At 31.5% G+C, this 21,724-nt stretch overlaps 1 protein-coding gene across 1 annotated transcript in view; it reads left to right on the top strand.

Moving 5' to 3' along the window:
• The window catches only part of LOC122507381 (acetylcholine receptor subunit alpha-like), a 210,354-nt gene that overhangs the window by 67,756 nt on the left and 120,874 nt on the right, over nucleotides 1-21,724 (top strand). Inside the window, exons 3-4 of the mRNA XM_043620051.1 lie at nucleotides 1,392-1,436; nucleotides 11,553-11,662. Of these exons, the coding sequence (XP_043475986.1) occupies nucleotides 1,392-1,436; nucleotides 11,553-11,662 (155 nt within the window). The remainder of the gene's footprint in view (nucleotides 1-1,391; nucleotides 1,437-11,552; nucleotides 11,663-21,724) is intronic.

The raw sequence follows: 21,724 nt of genomic DNA, 5'->3' as shown, positions 1-21,724 counted from the left end.
GACTCTATACGTACATTTTGGGGAACTAAATTCCAACAAGAACTTTAATGATTCTGATAACCATGTGGTAGTGTTATTGTAAATTAAGATGTTTATTAAATGGATTTCATTATAAATCAAACACGTTTATTAACCCGTCAACTATCTTTCATAATGTAATTGCAAAAATTATAGTGAACCAGTTGGCTCATGAATAGGGTATAGCTTTGACCGAGAAAACAAAAAGGAAGTCTTTAAAATTCAAAGTACAGTAAAAAGAATCTATTTGAATTAAATACTTTTTTTCTTGTATAATTTAATGCTTCATTTCTTACAGGTAAATAATTATTTACTAAATACTTAAAATTGATATGCTTAAAAAGCATAACCACTCCTAATTCATCTAGAGTTATTTGTAAATCTGAGTGTATCTCTAAGAAATAGCTAACGGTGTTATATAAACATCAGAATTTAGAAATCTAATAACTTCTATCTGTTTATATTTTCACGAAACTAGCGAGCTTTTATGTAAATATGTAGCGAGCAAATTTTGCTATTTATAGTGATGATTATTGCATTGTATTCTACAGCATGAATGCATAAAATTAGCTTCCAAATTTGTCCTCTCTACTTTGTATTCGAATTAATTATTGAGTCATTCAAACATTACTTTCCTATATTGTCAGCATACAGTTTTAGTATTTGTTATTCTAATGACTTATCAATTAAAAGTTTATTAATATAGAAGTAATATAAATAAATGTTTTATTAAATAATAATATTTTAATCAATGCTGTTAGCAGGGGTTTTATTAAAAATCAAACAATATTTCATGTTGACGAGATAAATTTACAGACTAAATTAGATATTTTTTATTAATCTCTCAACAGTGTGTTAATCATGTTCCATATATAACCAGATAAAAACAGAGGTGAATATTTTTATATTTATAAGCAAATTACTAAAACAGTATTTAAATAACAAATTAAGTATTTATGAAATTTTCGTCATATCAAAACATGACAAAATATTCTCTTAAAATATTTTTAAAAAATTTAAATTGTCAGAAATGCATTGAACGAAATAAAATGGATTGACCCTGCTCTTTTTTAATCCATTTAAGCTAAAGATAATAAAGAATAATTATTATATATAAATATATATGTCATTCGAGGTAACATAATACACCATATTTTAAATTCCAGTTACCGAATATTTGTTAGCCATAGAATTACTTGTGGTGAAAATTACATTGCATTGTCCATGACAACTACATTAAAGAGCGGAATGCCATTTCTAACTTTCCATGTCTCTACCACTTTTGAAATGCTTTTGCAACCTCCTACCTTCTCATAATGAGAAAACTTTATCTGCAGTTTATGACATAATTGTTTTAATATTTATTGTTTCAGAACCTCAAAAACCAAATAATGACGACGAACCTCTGGGTTGAACAGGTGAGTCAAATTATAAACAATTTAACAATAAATAAAGATATTAAAATATTTCTTTTTTTAGCGTTCCATACTTTTATATAGAACGCTAAAAAAATTATAACGCATGTAATTTTGAAAGTGTGACTAAAAAATTCAATTACCATTCAGAAGTTGCCGGGAAAATATTTTAAAATCAGGTGCTATTATTATTTTATTTAATTGAAAAACAATCAAACACTTCTTAAACGTAGTACAGTTGAAGTAAAAACGGAATAACAAACATTTCTCAAATGATACGTAAATTTGATTATTCAGCAGAGCAGTATTGCCTCATTGCTTTATTTCGGACAGATTTAGTGTTGCTTACCTTAAGAAAATGGAAAAGTTTCATCAGCAGCAGGAGACTGAAGCCCAGCTCTTTGTTTTTTCTTTTAAATTTAATACTTATAAAAACTTGTAAAAACCTTACAATTAACTGTGCTCGACTGTAGTTAATTTTAAACTGAATCTTTTAGTCCTTTAGGTATGTACCGTAGTCATAAACATAAACTTGTCAGTGTATATTTACACTTGCTACCTGAAAGGGACAATAGACTACGAACTCAGATCATTTGAAAAAGACTTCAATTTCGCATTGTCAATTGATGTAAACATTTTTGAAAAATAGTTGAAATCCACAATGTTTTTAATTCTAATACTAATTTTTTTAAATATTCACTAATTGATTTATCATCAGCTCTGTCTTTAGCCCAATTTACATCAACAAAGCCAATAATTTATGTTTTGCTGTCCTTTTCACATAATCTGGGATCGTAGTCTATTGTCCCTTTCAGGTATCGAAGCAATCTCTTCACCTCCCACAGTCTGCAGTTATTAGGTGCTTGTTGTGCTGACTTAAGATGGTTACACTTGCTGCTGTATACGGTCTTGAATTCACGTCCTAATGTAATAATGCCCCAATAGCTTGTTGATATTTTGCACCTTCGAGAATTGTAGTATCATCAGTTCTGATCTTCAGATAACCTACATCCAATGGTATTTGCTAAATTTTGACACCTTTCAGACCAAACCTTTCAATTATTTTTTCAATGTATTTTGTTTGCTTAATACAATAGAAATAATTATCATTTCCTTTGATTTCAAATTCTAAGTAATATTTTTAAGACTTCAAGTCGACTAAATTAAACTCATGATTTAAAATTTTAGCTACTTGATTTATTTTATTCGTGTCGCTTGATGCAATTAAAAATCGTCAACATAAGTAACAACATAGTTTTTCTTCATTGTTACCTTTTGAATATAACTAGTCTTTATTTGTTTGTTTAAGTCTCAGCCCTCAATCACAAGGATCATTAATGGGAAATATTATGTTCTTTGCAAAGTAGAGGATAATCAGAGTCTTGAGGGGGATAATTATTAGTTTTTAGTAGAGTGTAATTATTAAGAAAATGTTTTTGAAGTGGGCCTGCTGCTAGACACGACTGGCATCATGGATATGTTTGGTAGACCTTGCCGTGGTGGCGGGACTTTTCACTAAAGGACAACCAAACAGCAAGAAAAAATAGATCCACAAAATTCAAAGAAGGTACCCCATGTGAGCAGGCCGGAAACGGGAAATCTCACCATCAGTCCCAGGACTGATGCTCAAGTGCGCGCGGATTGTGGGGGCGCCCAATTTTTTGCAGTGCCACGGGTGGTCGTGGAAAGGTTAGACACACAAAACATCGTGAAAGGAGAAAGAAGCACATAGCGCTATCCACTCAGGTAAAAGCTAGTCTCAAAGTCATCGAAGTCCTGCCGAGAGAGGTAAAAGTAAAGCATGCCGTGGCCGATGAGTCGCACTTCGATTTGGCATGCGTTCTCAGCGGTGCGGAGTGTAACCGCAAAGACCGTGAGGAAGAGAGAGAGCGTTTCTATAGGCGTAATCTCAAAAGAGTCATAAGAGATGCTCAGAAACGGAAGAGAGAGGGTGACAGTCCAGAGGAGACTCGAATCCAAACCGATAAGAAGAAAAAGGTCGGTCAAGTATTAACGTATGCTGACGTTCTGGGTAAACTTCGCAAAGAGGTCAATCCCGACGACTGCCATACGAGAATAGTAGCAGCAAAAGCTACAAAGAAGGGAGACTTTCTGATTAAGTTCAGAGGAGACTCCAAAAAGGACGCTTTCACCGCTGAGGTCACCAAGGCGGTTGGAAACATGGGTAAAATGCAGTCGTTGGATCGAAGAGTTCCACTCGAGATCCGTGATTTGGATTGCCTTACCCAAGAAGCCGAGGTGCAACATGTTTTGTCTGAAGCGATGTGAAAGCCAGGAAGCAGGAGAGTGACGGTCGGGGCTGGCAGTGGGTCGCCAGTTTATTAAATTTATTATTTTATATTTTTTTTATTCTACTAACCCCACCTGACCTTGGAGTGTGGAGTCCAAGGTATCTGTATGCAGATTTCCCAAAAGTCCCTAAGCAAAAAAAAAATATTTAAAATTTTGATATTTTTCAAATTACGAGTATTTTTAAAAAGATTGCTTAATTCCCTAGATGCAGTGCTGTAACCGTCTGAAATATGATCATTGAAATTTAAATTATATGTGAATATGACCCTAAGGTCTCGAATTGATTGTTTGCGAGGTATTGTCGTTCCTTGACTTGTGTAGTTAGATAATATTGGTAAAAAATTTGTTTTAAAAAATGATATAACACAACATTTGAGTGGATTGATTGAAATCTTATTACAGGTGCAATATGATAATATATATATAATATGTATAATAATCTGACAAAGTGTCAAAATATTTTTCCAAGAGTGCAACGTCACTTGAAGAACAAATTCTAGCAAAGACTTTGAAGTCATCAACAAACAACAGTTTCTCAACGTCAAGAGTGCCAAGAGGGTCTTAGTTTGCACAAAACCATTCTTAGTTAATTCATGTAACGTATCATTCCACACTTCAGCTGCTTGGTTTATTGCATGATCTCCTTTTTTTAGCATACAAAAACTATCAACTTTTTTAGGAATGACAACTTTCTGGCTGCTGCATAAGTTGTTTTCTTGCAAAGGTCCATTCCAGCAATTTCTAGTTTTGATGTAGCCACATAGCGCTCTGTAGGAACTCCTTTATCCTTGTATCAAGTAGTCGGAAGACTTTTGATTCTTCTGAATAACCAATAAAAATAAAGTTTTCTCTTTTATCATATAATTTTTTATCTTTCTCTTTGTGAATAAGAGCGTATGCTACACATCTAAAAATGTAAAAGAGTCCATTATCTTGTTTCTTTTCTTGTTATAATTCATACGGTGTTTGTTCTTTAATTTTTATGGACGATCTATTTTGCAACATCATTCTGCTGCAGTGAATATGGCGATGCATATTGGACGCAAGTTTCTTCATCTTTTATGAAAGATTGACAATCATTATTAATGTAGTCCCTTCTTCGATTTGACCTTATATTTAATTTTAGCTTTTCATTATGCTGTGATTAATTAATTAAATGAATTCTTGAATAAAAATTCCAATTTCATTTTTCATATTTCATTAAATAAACTTCAGGAAATCGAGGAAAATATTCAATAATGTTTAAAATATACCTTTTTTTGACTTGGGGTTTCTGTTTTCATTAGATCAAAAAACATCTGTGTGAATGAGAACGAGTATTGCTTTCGTCGTTTGCTGAGATTCTTTTCTAAATAGTTTATGTACCTCAATCCTTTAATTGTATACCTGATGCCAATTAATTTTCTCAATTAATTTTCTGTTAATAACTTAATTGCTGTAGGCTCTCGCTGTCCAAATCTTCGGTGCCAAGCATGTTGACAATCTTCATAGTGTTCTTTTATTGACACTTTACTCGATCTGATCACTTCTATCACTTTTGTTTTATTGCACTTTTAAACTTCACGTACAAATCTGGAGACAACGTGGCTAGAAGATGGGTCTTTCCGTCTTTTGAAATATGTCAATAATTCTGTTAAAACTGTATTTTGTAGCCATCCCTTATCAATTTTTTATTGACACTAAATTACAAGCAAAGATTCGTATGTACATGGATATCACGTATTTTCATTTTGAAAAATAGTCTTTATTTTAAATTTCATTTTATGACGCCCGTTCTTATATCCCTTTTATATTGCAGCCTTTTCATCTGCAAGACGAACGTGTCCCTCTTCCCTAGTATCTAATTTTTGAAAAAATCTTTATTTTCTATCTTTTCTATCTTTATTTTTTATTTGGTTGCTCCAGAGTCTACAAACTATCTTCTTCCTTTAATTGATGCTCTTAATATTTTTATATGTGTGTCTTTCCTGGTCATGGCAGTAATTTTCAGTTTTTTCTTCTTTATCCTCGGAAAATTTGTTGACTTTTTGCTTTTATTCCTCCCATTATTTATTAGATTGTTTCGATTGTCCTGGTTTATTACAGAAAAAACAATTACCCTTAAATTGCTATTGACTTTTATCTTTACTGTATGTTGACTTCATAGCTGATTCACTATTCTGTAGACTTTCTATTAAGTCTTTTGCCCCTTTAAGCCGTTTATATTCATAAATTAATTTGCTTTTAACCCTCAGTGCATACACTATAAGTGTGAAACGTTTTGTGTACTCTGCGCTACCATAACTCAGAAGCTTTGGTTGACTGTATTTTGGGATGGAATTCATTAATTGAAAAAGTTTTTTTCCTTAACTATTGGAAATTTTCTCAAGAATGTGATAACTTTATCCGACTCGACTGTAGTTAATTTTTAACTAAACCTTTTGGTCTGTCATACTAGATATTAGAATCTTACACAAAAGAAAATATTTTAAAAGTTTATTATTTAAAAAAATCACCATTATTTCTTTTAAAATAAAAAAAATAAATTTCCCCTCATCTATTATAGCGTCCTAGGCCATCACTTGATTTCGCGCGGATTATTACAACCAATTCTAAGGGCGATCGTTAATTTAAATGACTTTTCGCGTTTCCTGAAATCGATGGCTTATCCTGGGTAAATGGTAGGCATTTACTTGATAAAAATTATTTTAAATTAAACATAATATTTTAAGCCGTAAGCCTATTTTGATTTCTACGTTTTACTGTTTTCATATTTGTAAATTTAATTTTAACAATTTTATCACACTGAGACTGACGCATAACTGTAGTAATATTTTTCATATTAATTAAAAGTCATTAACAAATTTTTCCTGCAATTTTTTGAGATTTTAAAGGGAGTCACTCTCTGGAATTTCTCTTTAACGACTCCCGGTAATTTTCAGGGATTATTTTTGTCAACTTTCTCACGTGGGAAGTGTATAAATTTTTTTTAAAGCTTCACATAAAAATAAGACCGATTTCAACATGCTCTTAAAAGTTAGTTAGTTTTTCTAAAACCGGGAAAGGGAAATTCACTTTTTTTAAATCAACTGTAAATATTATTTTTTTATTAGACAATTTTTTTTGGTGCATATTTAATTTTGGGGTACTTTTATTCCGAACACATAGTTTAATGCATTTATTGTAACATGAAATTCACTTTTATCAAAGATTATTTAGCAAAATTGTCGAATATTTGATCTGTAGTTATAAAAATTCTGGGATCGCAAAACCATTGAACTATACAAACCAACTAAGCGTCATCTTTCTACATCCAGACCACTCTGCTCTTTAACCCACCCTCAACTCGACTCTAAATAACGTGTCTGTGTAGCTGCAGTTGCTCTCGACAAGCATTCAAGGTAGCATGTACAACATGAGGTAATGACAACTCAAGTACGAAAGCTAAAACAGTTCAAACTTTTATATTTTTTACAGTATTTTGTTTTCTCTTTGTAAACTATTTCCATTACGTTTATTTTAGGACAAAACCGAATATCACTATCTTGTTTCTCGAAATTTTCTTGAACATGTTTCATCTGAAAGTATGCTTACCCAATTAAAAATTGACAACTGGCGAAGTATTGTGCGAGTACTAATGAATTTCTGGCATTCATAATTTGCGCGCACCGCGAAATGAGAGACGAAGTTGAAAAAACTTTCTGAATAATTGATCTGCAAAATTTTTATTTGCAATGCATAGTTGACGACTGCAAATAATTCTGCAAACATTAACCAAAATGAAAAATCCCAAATGTTGTTTTCTAATTACTTAATTCATTGAAATCGGATTTTCTTCTTTGGAACTCTGTTGGATAAAAATTTGTTATTTTTTATAATAAAAAATGTTATTTAGTAGCCATCTGGCTATATGATGGTTTATCTTTCATTTTTCAAAATTTTTTGTGTTTGCAATTTCCTGTGCGTGCTTGGATAAACTTTTTACAGTTTATGGTTTTCCCTTTTGATGTGTAACGTTCACATGTGTAAAACTGAGCGTGACCCTGTACGTACTTAATATATGTTCTGGGTGGTGTATTACAGGCGAATCCAACAATTTTTATTTTTAAGGAATGTTGTCCAATTTGTAAATCATTTTGAAGTAAATCATGTAATTTCTGAATTGAATCATGTAAATATTTTTACAAATTTTATGGCTCAGAATCACAACTGTTAATCTAATCTAAGCACTAATTCATAAATATTGATCAGAAGAAAATTCATCAAAATAGAAATACTTTTTTCATTTACTGATTCATTGAATTACAATATATTTCAAATTACTATTTCAAAGAAAATTTAATAAAATGGGTGTATAGTTGATATCGTCAATGTGATGATTCAAGTTTATTGAAAGAAACTTCTCCAAGTTCATTGCAGTTTCCATGATGCAATAGTGTGGTTGAGGATCATACATGGAAGGTTCGGTATATTTGAGAAAGATATTTGTCCCGTTTGCGAAAACAGAAACACTTTGCCTTCGGCGATGGCAACGATTTGGCTCTCTACAGACGACAAATACACAAATTCAAACTTCATTTTCAAGGCTCTTATTGAAAAATCGAATACCTCTGCTCCCGTATGAAACATCAGTTTATGTAAACATCCGTTATTACTTAATCGAGCATGTAGCATAAAACCATAAAGAAATCACTGCGAAATTCTAGTTCACACATTTGCATTTCATTTTTACTTAAATAATTTATTTTATAATTTATTTCAAGAAAATTGAATGATCGTTTGAGAAATTTCACCTCAAATTAGTCATAAAATTGCGATACTTGTCGTAAGACTATTATTATGGATTTAAAAATATTTTTTTAATTCTTCCATTATGAGTTTTCTCTTTTGATTCTGTTATTGTGATGAATTATGTAATGAATTTTTTTGTGTACACAAGTCCTGCTTTTTAAACTTTAAACGACATGCTTCCTGAATAATCCATAAATTGCACACATTGGTGTTTGACACCCTCGGGCTATTGTGTGTGTTCTGTAAGCAAAAATTAAATTTTGCCTTTCAAAAAAAATGTGAGTTAAATTACAGTATCGACCATAATTGAATGAACACCCCTTTTTTCATTGTAGTGTAAAAAGCGTTAAGCGTATAAAAGAAAAAGAATGAAAAAAATTTACATTTTTTTCTTAAAAGCCAATAAAATTATTAAAAAATGATACCTAATCGCTGGGTCAATGGAGTGCTCCCAATTTACCTAATTGCTAATCTGGAATTAGATTTTAAATAGTTAAAGTGGCTGTTCCATTATAAAGCGAACAAACTTTTAAAATCTAAATGATTTCGAATTCTGAAAATTTGATGCCAGATTGGTAATCAGCGACCCCAAAAACCCTAGAGTAACGAGTATCAAGAAAATCTTAAACATTTCAAAAACCTAACGTCAGATTAGTAATTGGTGACTCCAAAAACCCCCGAGTAATGAGTTGCAGACAAATTTAAATAATGGCTTTTTTCTACATAAGTCATCGAAACAACATAAAATAAATCGTCTTTCCCAAACGGCGAATCTTCCTCTTTTAAGGAATCGTTTATTTTTTCCCCATAGCAGTTTCTTTACCAATAGTACCTTAAAAAGTCTAATGGCTTTTCGCGTCAGAAAAGAGGGAAACTGTATAAAACCTCTCCTGAGTACAACCGGTTTATCGCGATAGTCGAGTTTCAATAATGTATACTGGACAATAATCGACATTGCACATCATTATAATGAGAAATAGCATATTTATGATTTCAAATATATTATTAAAAATTTTCATATATTCGTCACATGTTTTAAAATTACCTAAAAGTACCAGATGAGTTAAGAAGCTCAGACGTTGGAAGTTTGATTTTAAAACAAAAATTTTAAAACATTTTTAACTTTGATATTTACATTCGAATTTCAGATTATTGGAATATTCAATTATAATTGTAAAATTTTAATTCAGCACATTTGTTTCTGTGTACAGCAAAAGGTCAGATTTTATGTAAATTATAGTATAAATTGTTCAACGAACTGTAAATAAAATTTGTAATTTAACCCGAAGCGTTTAAATTTCCATTTAATATTCTCTTTTTGATAATTCGCATTTTATAATAGAATTGCTAATCGAGAGATATCATTTTTGGTCTTGCCTCCTAGAAATAATATAAAAATTTATTATTTGACTCGACTTTAAAATAAATATTATTGAATAAAAAAATATTTAAATTTTAAAATGAAAAGAGCAGAAAAAATATAAAACATGTGTGGAAATAGCCTGAAGTATCATCAGAATCTATATGGGTTAATTATTAATGTAAAAGAATATGAAATGTAGTATAGGACTCATTTAATCTGAAGGTTAACTAGAAAACTTTGAAGTTAAAAAATATAGAGGAGAGTGGGGTAAATCGGCAATACTGATATTATGGGGCAGCAGCTTTTAAGAAAGAGTAACTGTTAAATTAAAATTAAAGTTTTTATTTTAATCCTTTACAATTAGAATCAGAGAGAAAGAGTAGATCCAGATGTCTTCAGGGACACTGAAACAGAATTAGAACTTTGTGGAATCAATCGAGAATTTAAATGGGAACAAAATTTAAAAGTATTAGTTACTTACCTTTTAAATTTATTCTTAGAGTTGTAGATCCAACAAGCTTCAGGGTTGAAGAAATGACGTTGTCTAGCGGAAATAGAGAATGCAGTAGATTTCCCTTGAATTATTTTCGGGACAGCCAAAGTGCAAGGTCCGGAGTCCAGGTGTTGATGTAAATTAGATAAAACACCCTACAGCCTAGGAGTTCTTGAAAAATAGAAAAGTTCCTTCTTAGTAGAAATTATCTCCTTGAATGAACTTGACTTAGACGAGATTTGAAGAAGGCACTTGATACTTGAAGAGATTTTCTAAACTGGAGTCGAAGAACAAACTCGATGACCGTACACAACTAGTAAACTTGGTGGCGATTCTTGGACTGACAAATTCGTTAAGGCTGACACCTTTCTTTTTGCAATGGGAACTACATCATACAACCCACTTTTATTACATTTGGATCAATGTGATAAAAATTTTAACTATTGTATCAGACAAGTGGGGACTAATTTTCTCAATTATTCCATAATAAGTTTATTTAAAATAACAATATGTTTTTAACTAAAAATTTTAACAATATAAATATGTTACGAAGTGATACCTAACACTGGAAAAGGAGAGCTATTATATTATAGCTTTGTGCAGTCGTGCTCTTCATCACCTTTTCTAGATAATTTAAAGGCGAATTTAACACTTTACCTGTTATTTCCAGCAATGGAAGAAAATTTCAATACTTTTAAATTGAGTTCAATATTACAAAGTTGTGAGAAAATTCTTCAGTGGCTTCGTGATATCGAATAATACCAACTCAAAGCTATTGTTAGATGATCCACAAGTTTTGAACATCCATAAGAATCAATTCTTTTGTCGAAATGAATATTATTAAAAATCACTGACTGTCATATAATATAAAAGTAATCATTATAATTTAATTTTTAATACGTGACGCAAAATTTCTGCAATAGAATTTTAATTTCAAGAAGTAGTAAATAAATGTCGTTATCAGTTGGCGCAGAACTTGTCAGAGACATAATTTAAAATTAGTTAATTGTATTTAACTGGACTATTGTCCAAATTCAAATCTCTAATTTGAATAAATACAATTTCAACATTTATCGTCTAAAAAAATACTAAAAATTTATATTTTGTGATTTTAACTGTATTCGAAAGAAAATATTCGCCTAAATAGTCTTTTTATATTTATTTTATTGGTTGTTTCAAGTCTTGGTACGACTACAAACTGCGGTGGGAGCCGAAAGAGTATGGAGGAGTACACATGTTACACGTACCCTCCGATCACATATGGCGACCTGACATAGTTCTCTACAATAAGTAAGTTCAATTCACAATTTCTTTTATATCTACACATATGACTTTAAATAGTCATTATCTATAATTTATATATTTTGTGATGTAGTGGCAAAGCATGTTGTCAAATACTCTTAAATCGATTGAACACTCTTTTTAACTATTGAAATTTATATATTATATATCAACAGTAATCACAATTTATTACTTAATTCGAAAAATTTTTCATTTAATAAAAATTATATATTTTCTGTTCACAGTAAGGTTTAATATTCAATGTTTTCATTGAATTATAGATACTATTTTTATTTTAAATCATATTCAGTTTATTCAGAAATATGATAATTTTATGTCATACAATAAAGATTATACACTAAAAAAGAATTCTGGTTGAAATGACTAAAACTCCAGTAATAATTTTAAATTAATTAATTTACTTGTTGCAGTGATATGAATTTTCTATTAAATCTAATCTACTGCTCGGTTTATATTAAACTTAAAAATTAAATCGAAGTGAGAACAAATCCTTTTCAAAAAAATTTCGTTGTTCTTAAACGAACTTTTTGCTTTAAAAGATAAGGTAACAAATAACAAAAATAACCTTGAATTTACTTCATCCAGTGAAAATAATAATGTGCTTTTAGTAGAGTTGAGGTTTTAGACCTTATTATAGATAAATTTAATAATCTAATGATTATAAAGAGAGTGTTAAACTTCTTATTCTTGGGCCTTAATCTTAGAGTCGCGTTAAAATCATAGTTGAATTTCAAGCTACTAAAAAGACAGATAAGAGCGGTTAAAATATTGGTTTCTCAAAATGGAATCTTACCGCTTCCGAGTTAAAACAAAGGCGTAGAAACTGAAGTTCTCTTAAAATCCTTTTATGGACGTAATGATATTAACCATTTAATGTTTGCAGCAAAAGACTACGTCTCTATAAAAACAGTAATGGAAATCGTGAACATGTTCAAAAAGGATTACTTTGCAACCTCAGTGAATTATATGCTCGCTTTAAAGCAGACAATGATGGAATCAGAATTAGAATTTACAAATTTACTCAAGTGCGACGAAAGCACTGTCTCAAGCACAAAACAGTGTATTTTATACACTCAGAGTGCTGATTTAATTCATGAAGATGTTAAATTAAAGCTAAATGCAATCAACATTAAAAACACAGGATCACAAAAAGTGGCACTACTGAGAACTTATGTTAGTCTACTTCAGTATTTCTTTAAGCTGATTCTGAACTCGAAGTAAAAATAGTAAAACTGTCTCGAATTTTTTAGAACCAAAAAACTCAGAAGTAAGAATTGGAGGTATCATTTGTTATGTCTCAGAACGAAACTAAACATATTTTAATTTGTCCGGCATCGGTGATTCAAACCTGATTTATTCACAGAGCGGAAGGCTCTGATCAAAAGGGACAGGTTTATGAAAGCGGAAATGTTCAAGTTGAAATTAAATTATTAAAGTTTTTATTTGAATCCTTTACAATTAGAATCAGAGAGAAAGAGTAGATCCAGATGTCTTCAGGGACACTGAAACAAAATTAGAACTTTGTAGAATCAATCGAGAATTTAAATTGGGACAAAATTTAAAAGTAACAGTTACTTAACTTTTAAATTTATTCTTAGAGTCGTAGATCCAACAAGCTTCAGTGTGAGGTTGAAGAAATGACGTTGTCTAGCAGAAATAGAGAATGCAGTAGATTTCCCTCAAATTGTTTTCGGGACAGCGAAAGTGAAAAGTCCGGAGTCCAGGTGTCGATGCAAATTAGTCTGAACCCCCTTCAGTTTTGGAGTGACCGGATTATTGATTTGACGTTGATGTCGAGGTAATGCAGTCTTTAGAAAAATAGAAATGTGCCTCGTAGTAGAAACTATCTCCTTAAATGAACTTGACTAAGACGAGATTTAAAGAAGGCACTTGATACTTGAAGAGATTTTCTAGACTGGAGTCGGAGAACAAACTCGATGACAGTACACAACTAGTTAACTTGGTCGTCGCTGCTGCAGGACTGACACGACTAGTTAACTTGGTGGCGATTCCTGAACTAACTAATTCGGCAAGGGTGGCACCTTTTATAGGTTCCTTCTGCAAAGGAACCACTTTTATCATCTTTGGGTCAATGTTATAAAAATGTTATTACATGTCAGTGGGGAACCAATAGAAAAATGACAAAATCCATATGACACCATGATAGTGTATATTTGTAAATTTATTATGTTTAATGTAAATCTAGTAGCAAAATTAGATTTGTAAAAAATGTTTAAAATTAATTTTGCTTTGGCAAAAATTTTTTACTTGATGAATATTTTATTGGTACTTTCGATTCTCGGTTAACATTTAAAAAACAAAAGCAATTTTTCCAATCTCGTGGCTCATAAAAACACTGTAGCAATATTGCTGAGTATTATTTTTATGATACAGCCGATGGTATAGAAGCTTGTGACTACTACTGTTATGAACCTTATTTTGAATGCTAAAGTATTATATTCAAGGGCTAAAGAACATTGAGAAGAAACGAAAATCTTTTCTAGCAGTAAAGACAGTTTCATGGATACAATAAAAGGAATTGAGACTGAGATTTGATAAAGACGCAACGATAACAGGTACTTTACAGTATCATGCTTTTATACCAGTTAAGGCGTCGAAATTTGATATTAAAAAGATTTTTGCCATCTATGGACTCTGATAGTTTTCTAAAGGCAAAGCTTCGTAATAATCAAAACAAAGAAATATAACAGGAGCATAAGGATCAAAAATCAAATATAAAACCGATATTAGCATAACTATTTCAACGAAAACAAAGTTAATAGAAATTAGAGAATTGGATATTAACTTAGAAAAGCATTTTCAACTTAGTAATTAACAAGAGCGTCTTTCTTACTACTTGTGAATCAAAAGATCTTCGAAATAACGTGTCAGAAACTATGCAGAAAATTTTTTGTATAAAATTAAATAATAATTGATATTTAAGTCTTCACTTACAATGACAAAATTTTAGTAAAAATAAATAACTTATATTTTCATAGAAATAGAAAGGTGAATAACATAACAAATATTCTATTGGAAAAATAAATTGATGTTCTGGCAGAATGAAACTGTTGAGGGAATATTCGTTTAAACTTAACGATTTTTTGATTTATTTTAAATTTTAATAAAGGATTGTTAAAGGTGCATAAGAAGGAGGTTGAGGTTAATAGTATGGAAAGGATATGAGAAGATAAAAGGTCATAGAAAATTAAAATGGGTAAGCGTTAATGGGAACGAAGCAAGCAGCAGCAAAAGGAGCTGGAAATAGGAGCCCAGAAACTGGCGAATTTTTTATAGTTTAAGTCGATTAGATTAAATTATCTTTTGTAAACAGAGCATAAGAGTTGCTTTAATTGTTTAGTTCGTAAATAGATCCCCATATTATTCATACTTCTTGATGGCAATCATATATTCGCTTGTTATATCTTATTTTTAAAAAGTCTGTTTTTACTTATTCTTAACACTTAAAGGCGAACGTTATAATATTTTCTTACGGTTTCGGCTCTTCCTGATGTATAATTTATCCTTGGACACGATCGATTGAGTTACAATTTGCAACACATAGAGACATTTATTTTATTTCCTTTCTACAATTACATATTTTATTATTTTCTACCACCTCATATTGTTTTAGTGTCGATTGAAACCCATCTATATCAGAAATCAAGTATCGATTGCTTCTAAGGACTTGTGTTATTTCGTACGGGTTGTTGAATGTTAGTCGAAGCTTAGGAGATATCTCCGAAATCAACTCAAGTTGAAGTTACGTAACATTATATAGTCCCTGAGTTTATAGTTTTTAACTACACAGGAAAAAAAACGTCTGACTCCGTTTACACCTTAAATTCAGCCCATGTATTTCACATAAGTCTGTCCTTGTTTAACGGGGCTGACTCCGTTTACATCTTAAATTCAGCCTCAAAAATAGGCTGAAAGTAAAACTTTTTTTTAGTGTGTAATTAATATTGCCTTTAAGCCCCTTTCTCTTTAGAAACTTACACTTACAATATATTTGGACGTGGTCATTAACTTTTCTTTATTTTAGGGAATCAATAATCTAAAATCATCTAATTTTTTCGCGTATATATTTTTATAGTCATGGCTAAAGAATTGAAATTATTTACGATCTTAAATTTAATTCCTTTCAGATGAATCACTGAATCTGCGAATCGCTTATATAATTGCTAGAGCTTTCAATTCAAAGCTATCGTTCTTGATTTTAGTTTCACTTGTTATTTAGGAAAGTAAAATGTGGAGTGAAGTACGTGATCCCTTTTTTGTATTAGAAATTGCACTAGCGTAGCAGTACAACTACATCTCATGATTTGGAATCTAAATGTATTAAATTGGAGCGGATATCAATCTTTCTTTCAACGCTTTAAAAGCATCTTACTCTACCACTCAAAATCTAAACGTGACATTCTTATTCCCTTAATATTTATTGGAACTGGAAATTCAGCACATGATGTCACGCATTTAGTCGATCCATTCTCCTCTGCTCTTCATTCATAACTATTTCTTGGTTTCAAACATTTCTGTAACAACAATTTTAGTTTTAAATTCAATATCTCCTTACGGTACCTCTGGCCTAATTATTTATAATAATTTATAAACCATTATTTCGATTCACTTCACGTAATTATATCAATGTGTTCACCAATATTAATATTATCCTCCCTTCAATAATTTATTTCATTGGCCAAATTTTTTTTATTAGACTTACAGGACTGCCACTAGCCAGAAACGCTCTAGAGTTGATGTTAAATTGCTTTCCACCGAAGTCGAGAAAAAGTTTCACCATCGAGAGAAATCATCATCGATCCTTGTCTCGTCCACGTTGACAATCTTTCTTTCTGACCTCTTCTTCTTTGGACGTTTTTCCACTTGATACGTCGTTGATCTCCACTTGTAACAGGTACCCTTTGCTATAACTTCTCGCACGCAATTAAGAGAAATATGTTCCCTCTTTCCACAATTGCTCCTTCAAAGAAACTTTAACGTGTTAGGTTTCCTCTTTCTTGCTTAGTTCATGCTTTTTTTCTTCTTGTGGGTTTCATTTGTTTGTTAGTGAATGGATCAGACAAAATTTATATTTCAAAAATTTTTTCCAAAAGTCATTATACGACTCTGTAACTATTCTACATCCGACTTTTCTCTTTTTTCCCACTTTCCACACTCACTTCCCACTTTCACTTAACACCTTCCACCCTAACCTTCCACTAACACTTTCTACTTATACTTTTCCCCCATCCACTCCCACATTTTATTAAAACTTTCCACTTTTACTTCCCATCATCTATTTTCCACTTTTCTTTCCCACTTTCCACGTTCACTGCTCACCTTTCACTAGTACTTTCCACTTTTACTTCCCATCCTCCACTAACGCGTTCCACTTCCTACTTTCACTTTCCACTTTCTGGATAACTTCCCACCTTCCCCTAACAATTTTCACTTCCTACCTTCACTTTCCACCATCCAATAACACTTTCCACTTCCTATATTCACTTCCTACCTTCCAATAACACTTTCCACTTCCTATTGTTCACTTCCCACCTTCCACTAATACTTTCCATTTCATATTTTCACTTCCCACTTCCTAATTTCACTTCCCACCTTCCAGTAACAATTCCCACTTCATACTTTCACTTCCCACCTTCAAATAACACTTTCAACTTCCTATCTTCACTTCCCACCTTCCAATAACACTTTACACTTCCTATTTTTCACTTCCCACCTTCCACTAATACTTCCCACTTCCCAAACACTTTCCGCTTCCTAATTTCACTTCCCACCTTCCACTAACAATTTCCACTTCCTATCTTTACTTCCCACCTTCCAATAACACTTTCCACTACCTATTTTCACTTCCCAAACACGTTTAACTTCCTACTCTAACTTCCCACATTCTACTAACACTTTCGACTTGCAACTTTCACTTCCCAAACACTTTCCACTTCCTACTTTCACTTCCCACCTTCTAATATAACTTTCCACTTCTATTTTCACTTCCCAAACACTTTTCACTTCCTACTTTATACTTTCCACTTCCCACCTTCCAATAACACTTTCCAAGTCCTATTTTCACTTCCCAAACACGTTTAACTTCCTACTCTAACTTCCCACCTTCTACTAACACTTCCCACCTTCCAATATAACTTTCCACTCCTATTAGCACTTCCCAACCACTTTTCACATCCTACTTTCTACTTTCCACCTTCCAATAACAATTTCCACATCCTATTTTCACTTCCCAAACACGTTTAACTTCCTACTCTAACTTCCCACTTTCTACTAACACTTTCCACTTCCTACTTTCACTTCCCACCTTCCAATAACACTTTCCACTTCCTATCCTCACTTTTCACCTTCCAGTAACACTTTCCACTTCCTATTTTTCACTTCGTACCTTCCACTAATACTTCCCATTTCATATTTTCACTTCCAACCTTCTACTAACAATTCCCACTTCCTCATTTCACTTCCCACCTTCAAATAACACTTTCCACTTCCTATCTTCACTTCCCAGCTTCCAATAACACTTTCCACTTCCTAATTTCACTTCCCACCTTCCACTAACAATTCTCCTATTTTCACTTCCCAAACACTTTTCACTTCCTACTTTCTGCTTTCAACTTCCCACCTTCCAATAACACTTTCCACATCCTATTTTCACTTCCCAAACACGTTTAACTTCCTACTTTCACTTCCTACCTTCCAATATAACTTTCCACTCCTATTTTCATTTCCCAAACACTTTTCACTTCCTACTTTCTACTTTCACTTCCCACCTTCCATTAACACTTTCCATTTTCTATTTTTACTTCCCAAACACTTTCCACTTCCTACTTTCACTTCACGAACAATTTCTACTTTCACTTCCCACCGTCAATTAACACTTTCCACTATCTATTTTCACTTCCCACCTTGCACTAACAATTTCCACTTCCTACTTTCATTTTTCACTTTCGATTAATACTTTCCACTCCCACTTTCACTTTCCCAACATTAGGAGTGAAAATTGAGAACTGGAACTGAAAAGTGGGAAGTGAGAGTGGAAATTAGGAGTTGAAAGTGGAAAACGAAAGTGGGAAGTGAAATTAGTAGTGGTAAGTGGGAAGTGAAAATGGTGAATGGTAAGTGAGAATGGAAGATTGGAAGTGAAAGTGGGAGTGGAAAGTGAGAGTAAAAAGTGAAGGAGGAAGTGAAAGTGGAAGTGGGATGTAAAAAGTTACAGAATCAACTCCCTGTTTTGAAATATGAATGTGTTACATTTTTTAAAGATGAAGTTTGTACTGAAAGATACAAAGTATAGAATGGTGAGAACTAGGATTACAGAATCGTAAACAGTTTCAAAATTAATCACATTTCAAATTAGCACTAGCGTTATATTGGAAATCGAGTACCAGTTATCCAAAATTGAATTTAGGATCAAACAGCTAGACTATTACATATGATGACAGACTTAGAACTACCACATGTGTGACTATATAAAATGACATAATTGTTAATTTATTTATGAAGTAATTTTGCAGTTGTGAATAAAAATTGTAATCCAATTATGAACGTACATAAAATTCTAGTATTTGAACTTACTCCTCGAGATAAATTAGTGTTCCATGGCATGTTTTCAGCAATGCAATTCGGACGTTACAGCTGAAATCGATGTTATTTTTTTGTTTACTTTTATCCTTTTTCTGTTTATTTTCATCTTTATTTCTGTTTGTGAATTTTTGTGGTTCTAACACAAACAATTTCCACTTTTACAATCAGTTTTTCTTTGTCTTTTATACCCACAATAACCAGACTATTATCAGCCTCTTTTTCTTCTCGTAGAGGCAAAACAAATTCTTGTTAGGCATCAATTAAATGTTTCAGGAATTCAATTATGAAACAGATTTTCAAACGAAACAATTTTAACAAAATGCCAAAACACATGGGGTAGGTTTAAATGCAACGCATACTGACACACCAGTAATACTTTCAAGTAGGCCACCAGATACGCTAGTTTAGTAGTATGAATCACCAATGAACGACAGAACAGTATAGTAGTAGAATTGTGTTAGAAATATAGTTTTGCATTTTCTCTGTTAATCTATTAAATCATCACAAAATCGGTAACTACTTCCAGTAGAAAATTAGAGATTGCTACAACAATAATAAATACAAACAAATTCGTTCCGATTTAAATTCCAAGTTCAGTGAGGAAAGTTGTTCATAGCTCTAAAAAATGTAGTTAAAAAAATAAAAAAAATAAATATAAACAAAAAAAAACAAAAAAAACGCGAAAGTACTTTTAGGTACCATACCTGGGAATTTTTGTAACTGACCAATTAATCAGCAATACTAGGCTATCATAAATCTTTTGGAATTTCGAAAGGACTGTTAGGACCATACAAAAGTCTAAGGTCATTAGGAGGCGCCAAATGACTCAAGGAAGTTTCCGTGTTTCCTCTGCAGCGCCGGCTTCTAATGGCCATTAACTTCTATATTTATTGGGATATTTTCAAAAACGACGTCTGAAAATAATCGTAAGAACATAGATTTTAAAATTAAGTAAAAAATTCAATTTTTTAAAAACTGGATAACGTAGTCCCTTTAAAAGAAATAATAAAAATTTTAGCATAACTCTTTTTAATTTGTACTCCAAATAGCTTACAAAAACACTACGAAAATTAAGAATTTAAAAAAAATGGTTTACATCAACTTTACAAAAGGCAGGGCATTATGTTCACGACCCTAACATTCCCTTACTGGTAATTTAACCAGAGGTGGTTAAGTTATCAGAGTGTGAATGTTAGGGTCACGTACAACAAAGCATAGTGCTGCGATGACTTGCATGATACTTGCGAACTTTATTGTCCTGTTCACATGTCAAATTAATTTTACTCTCTAAAGTAGTTAGACTATGTTCTTGCAGTGTTTCCTAGCAGTGGCGAATTACATAAAAATACAATTAACTATGCGTAAAAATGGTTAATCGATCAAAAGAGCAGTGGTTGACATTTTTAGCTATTTTTTATATTTTTAAACAAATAGAGCCACTGATTTAATCCAGAACTTTTTTTAGTGTATAACTTACATTCACAAATTTTTGTTTAACATTCCTCATATATATTAAGTGAAAAATATTTCAATTTGTAACAAATTAAAGAAAAGAGTGTTCATTCGTCTTGAGAAAACAAGAAAATATACGTATATGTTTAAGTTAGCCCAGATTCTTTCTTCATTATAAAATTAAAAATAATAAAAAAAGAAGAAAAAATATGTTTCACTTCCGGTTAAATGATATTTCCGTTCTTAAAGTTAAATTGCGATGGATTTTTCTTAAGAATACTATTAGGAAGCTTTTTCTTTTATTAATCATATGAAATATAGGCACAAGAATCCGAAACTAAATTCATAATAATTAAGTTATACTGAAGTTACTAAAAGAGAAAATTTTAAACATAGGCTTTTTGACTGCTCTTGAAACAATTTTTCTCTTTCTCTTAGACTATTTCAGCCATGAAATCGCATGTTATCAAGACTACATACTAAGGATATTTTTTTAGTCAGTCAGAGAAACAAGATTCGTGAAAGGAGGAGTGTAAAACATATTTTTCAGAATTACCCTTATGAGTTGTTTAGAAATTCAAATTATTTAAACATAATACATTTTATTTTATAACAATAGTACAAGAAGAAAACATACAAACGTTGTAGTTACTACTGTCTCCGCATATTAATCTTTAATCTTTTCAAATTTTTATGTTTTATTTTGTCACAGCCTAAGTCCATTCTTAATCTTTTATGCACCAACTCTACTTTTCTTTCATCTATAAATAAACAAATTATTAAGTTATTTACATAAAAAATATTGATCACACACTGTAAGAAATAAGTCTTGTTTTAAACTTGAGTTTGACTAAAATAACTTATATTATTCCAAATATTGACTAAATTTCTTATTAGAAAAATTATTTTAATCCTTTCGTGCCCCCAGGAAACCTGGATAGTAGATTTTGTTGAAACTTGATACTGTCAATTACGTAATTTTATTTTCACTTTCGT

The sequence above is a fragment of the Leptopilina heterotoma genome, unplaced genomic scaffold, assembly GCF_015476425.1.
Source record: "Leptopilina heterotoma isolate Lh14 unplaced genomic scaffold, ASM1547642v1 Lhet_47, whole genome shotgun sequence".
NCBI classification, from domain to species: Eukaryota; Metazoa; Arthropoda; class Insecta; order Hymenoptera; family Figitidae; genus Leptopilina; species Leptopilina heterotoma.
Note: the sequence above shows the minus strand (reverse complement) of the source record. Positions and strands in the feature narration are given on the sequence as shown.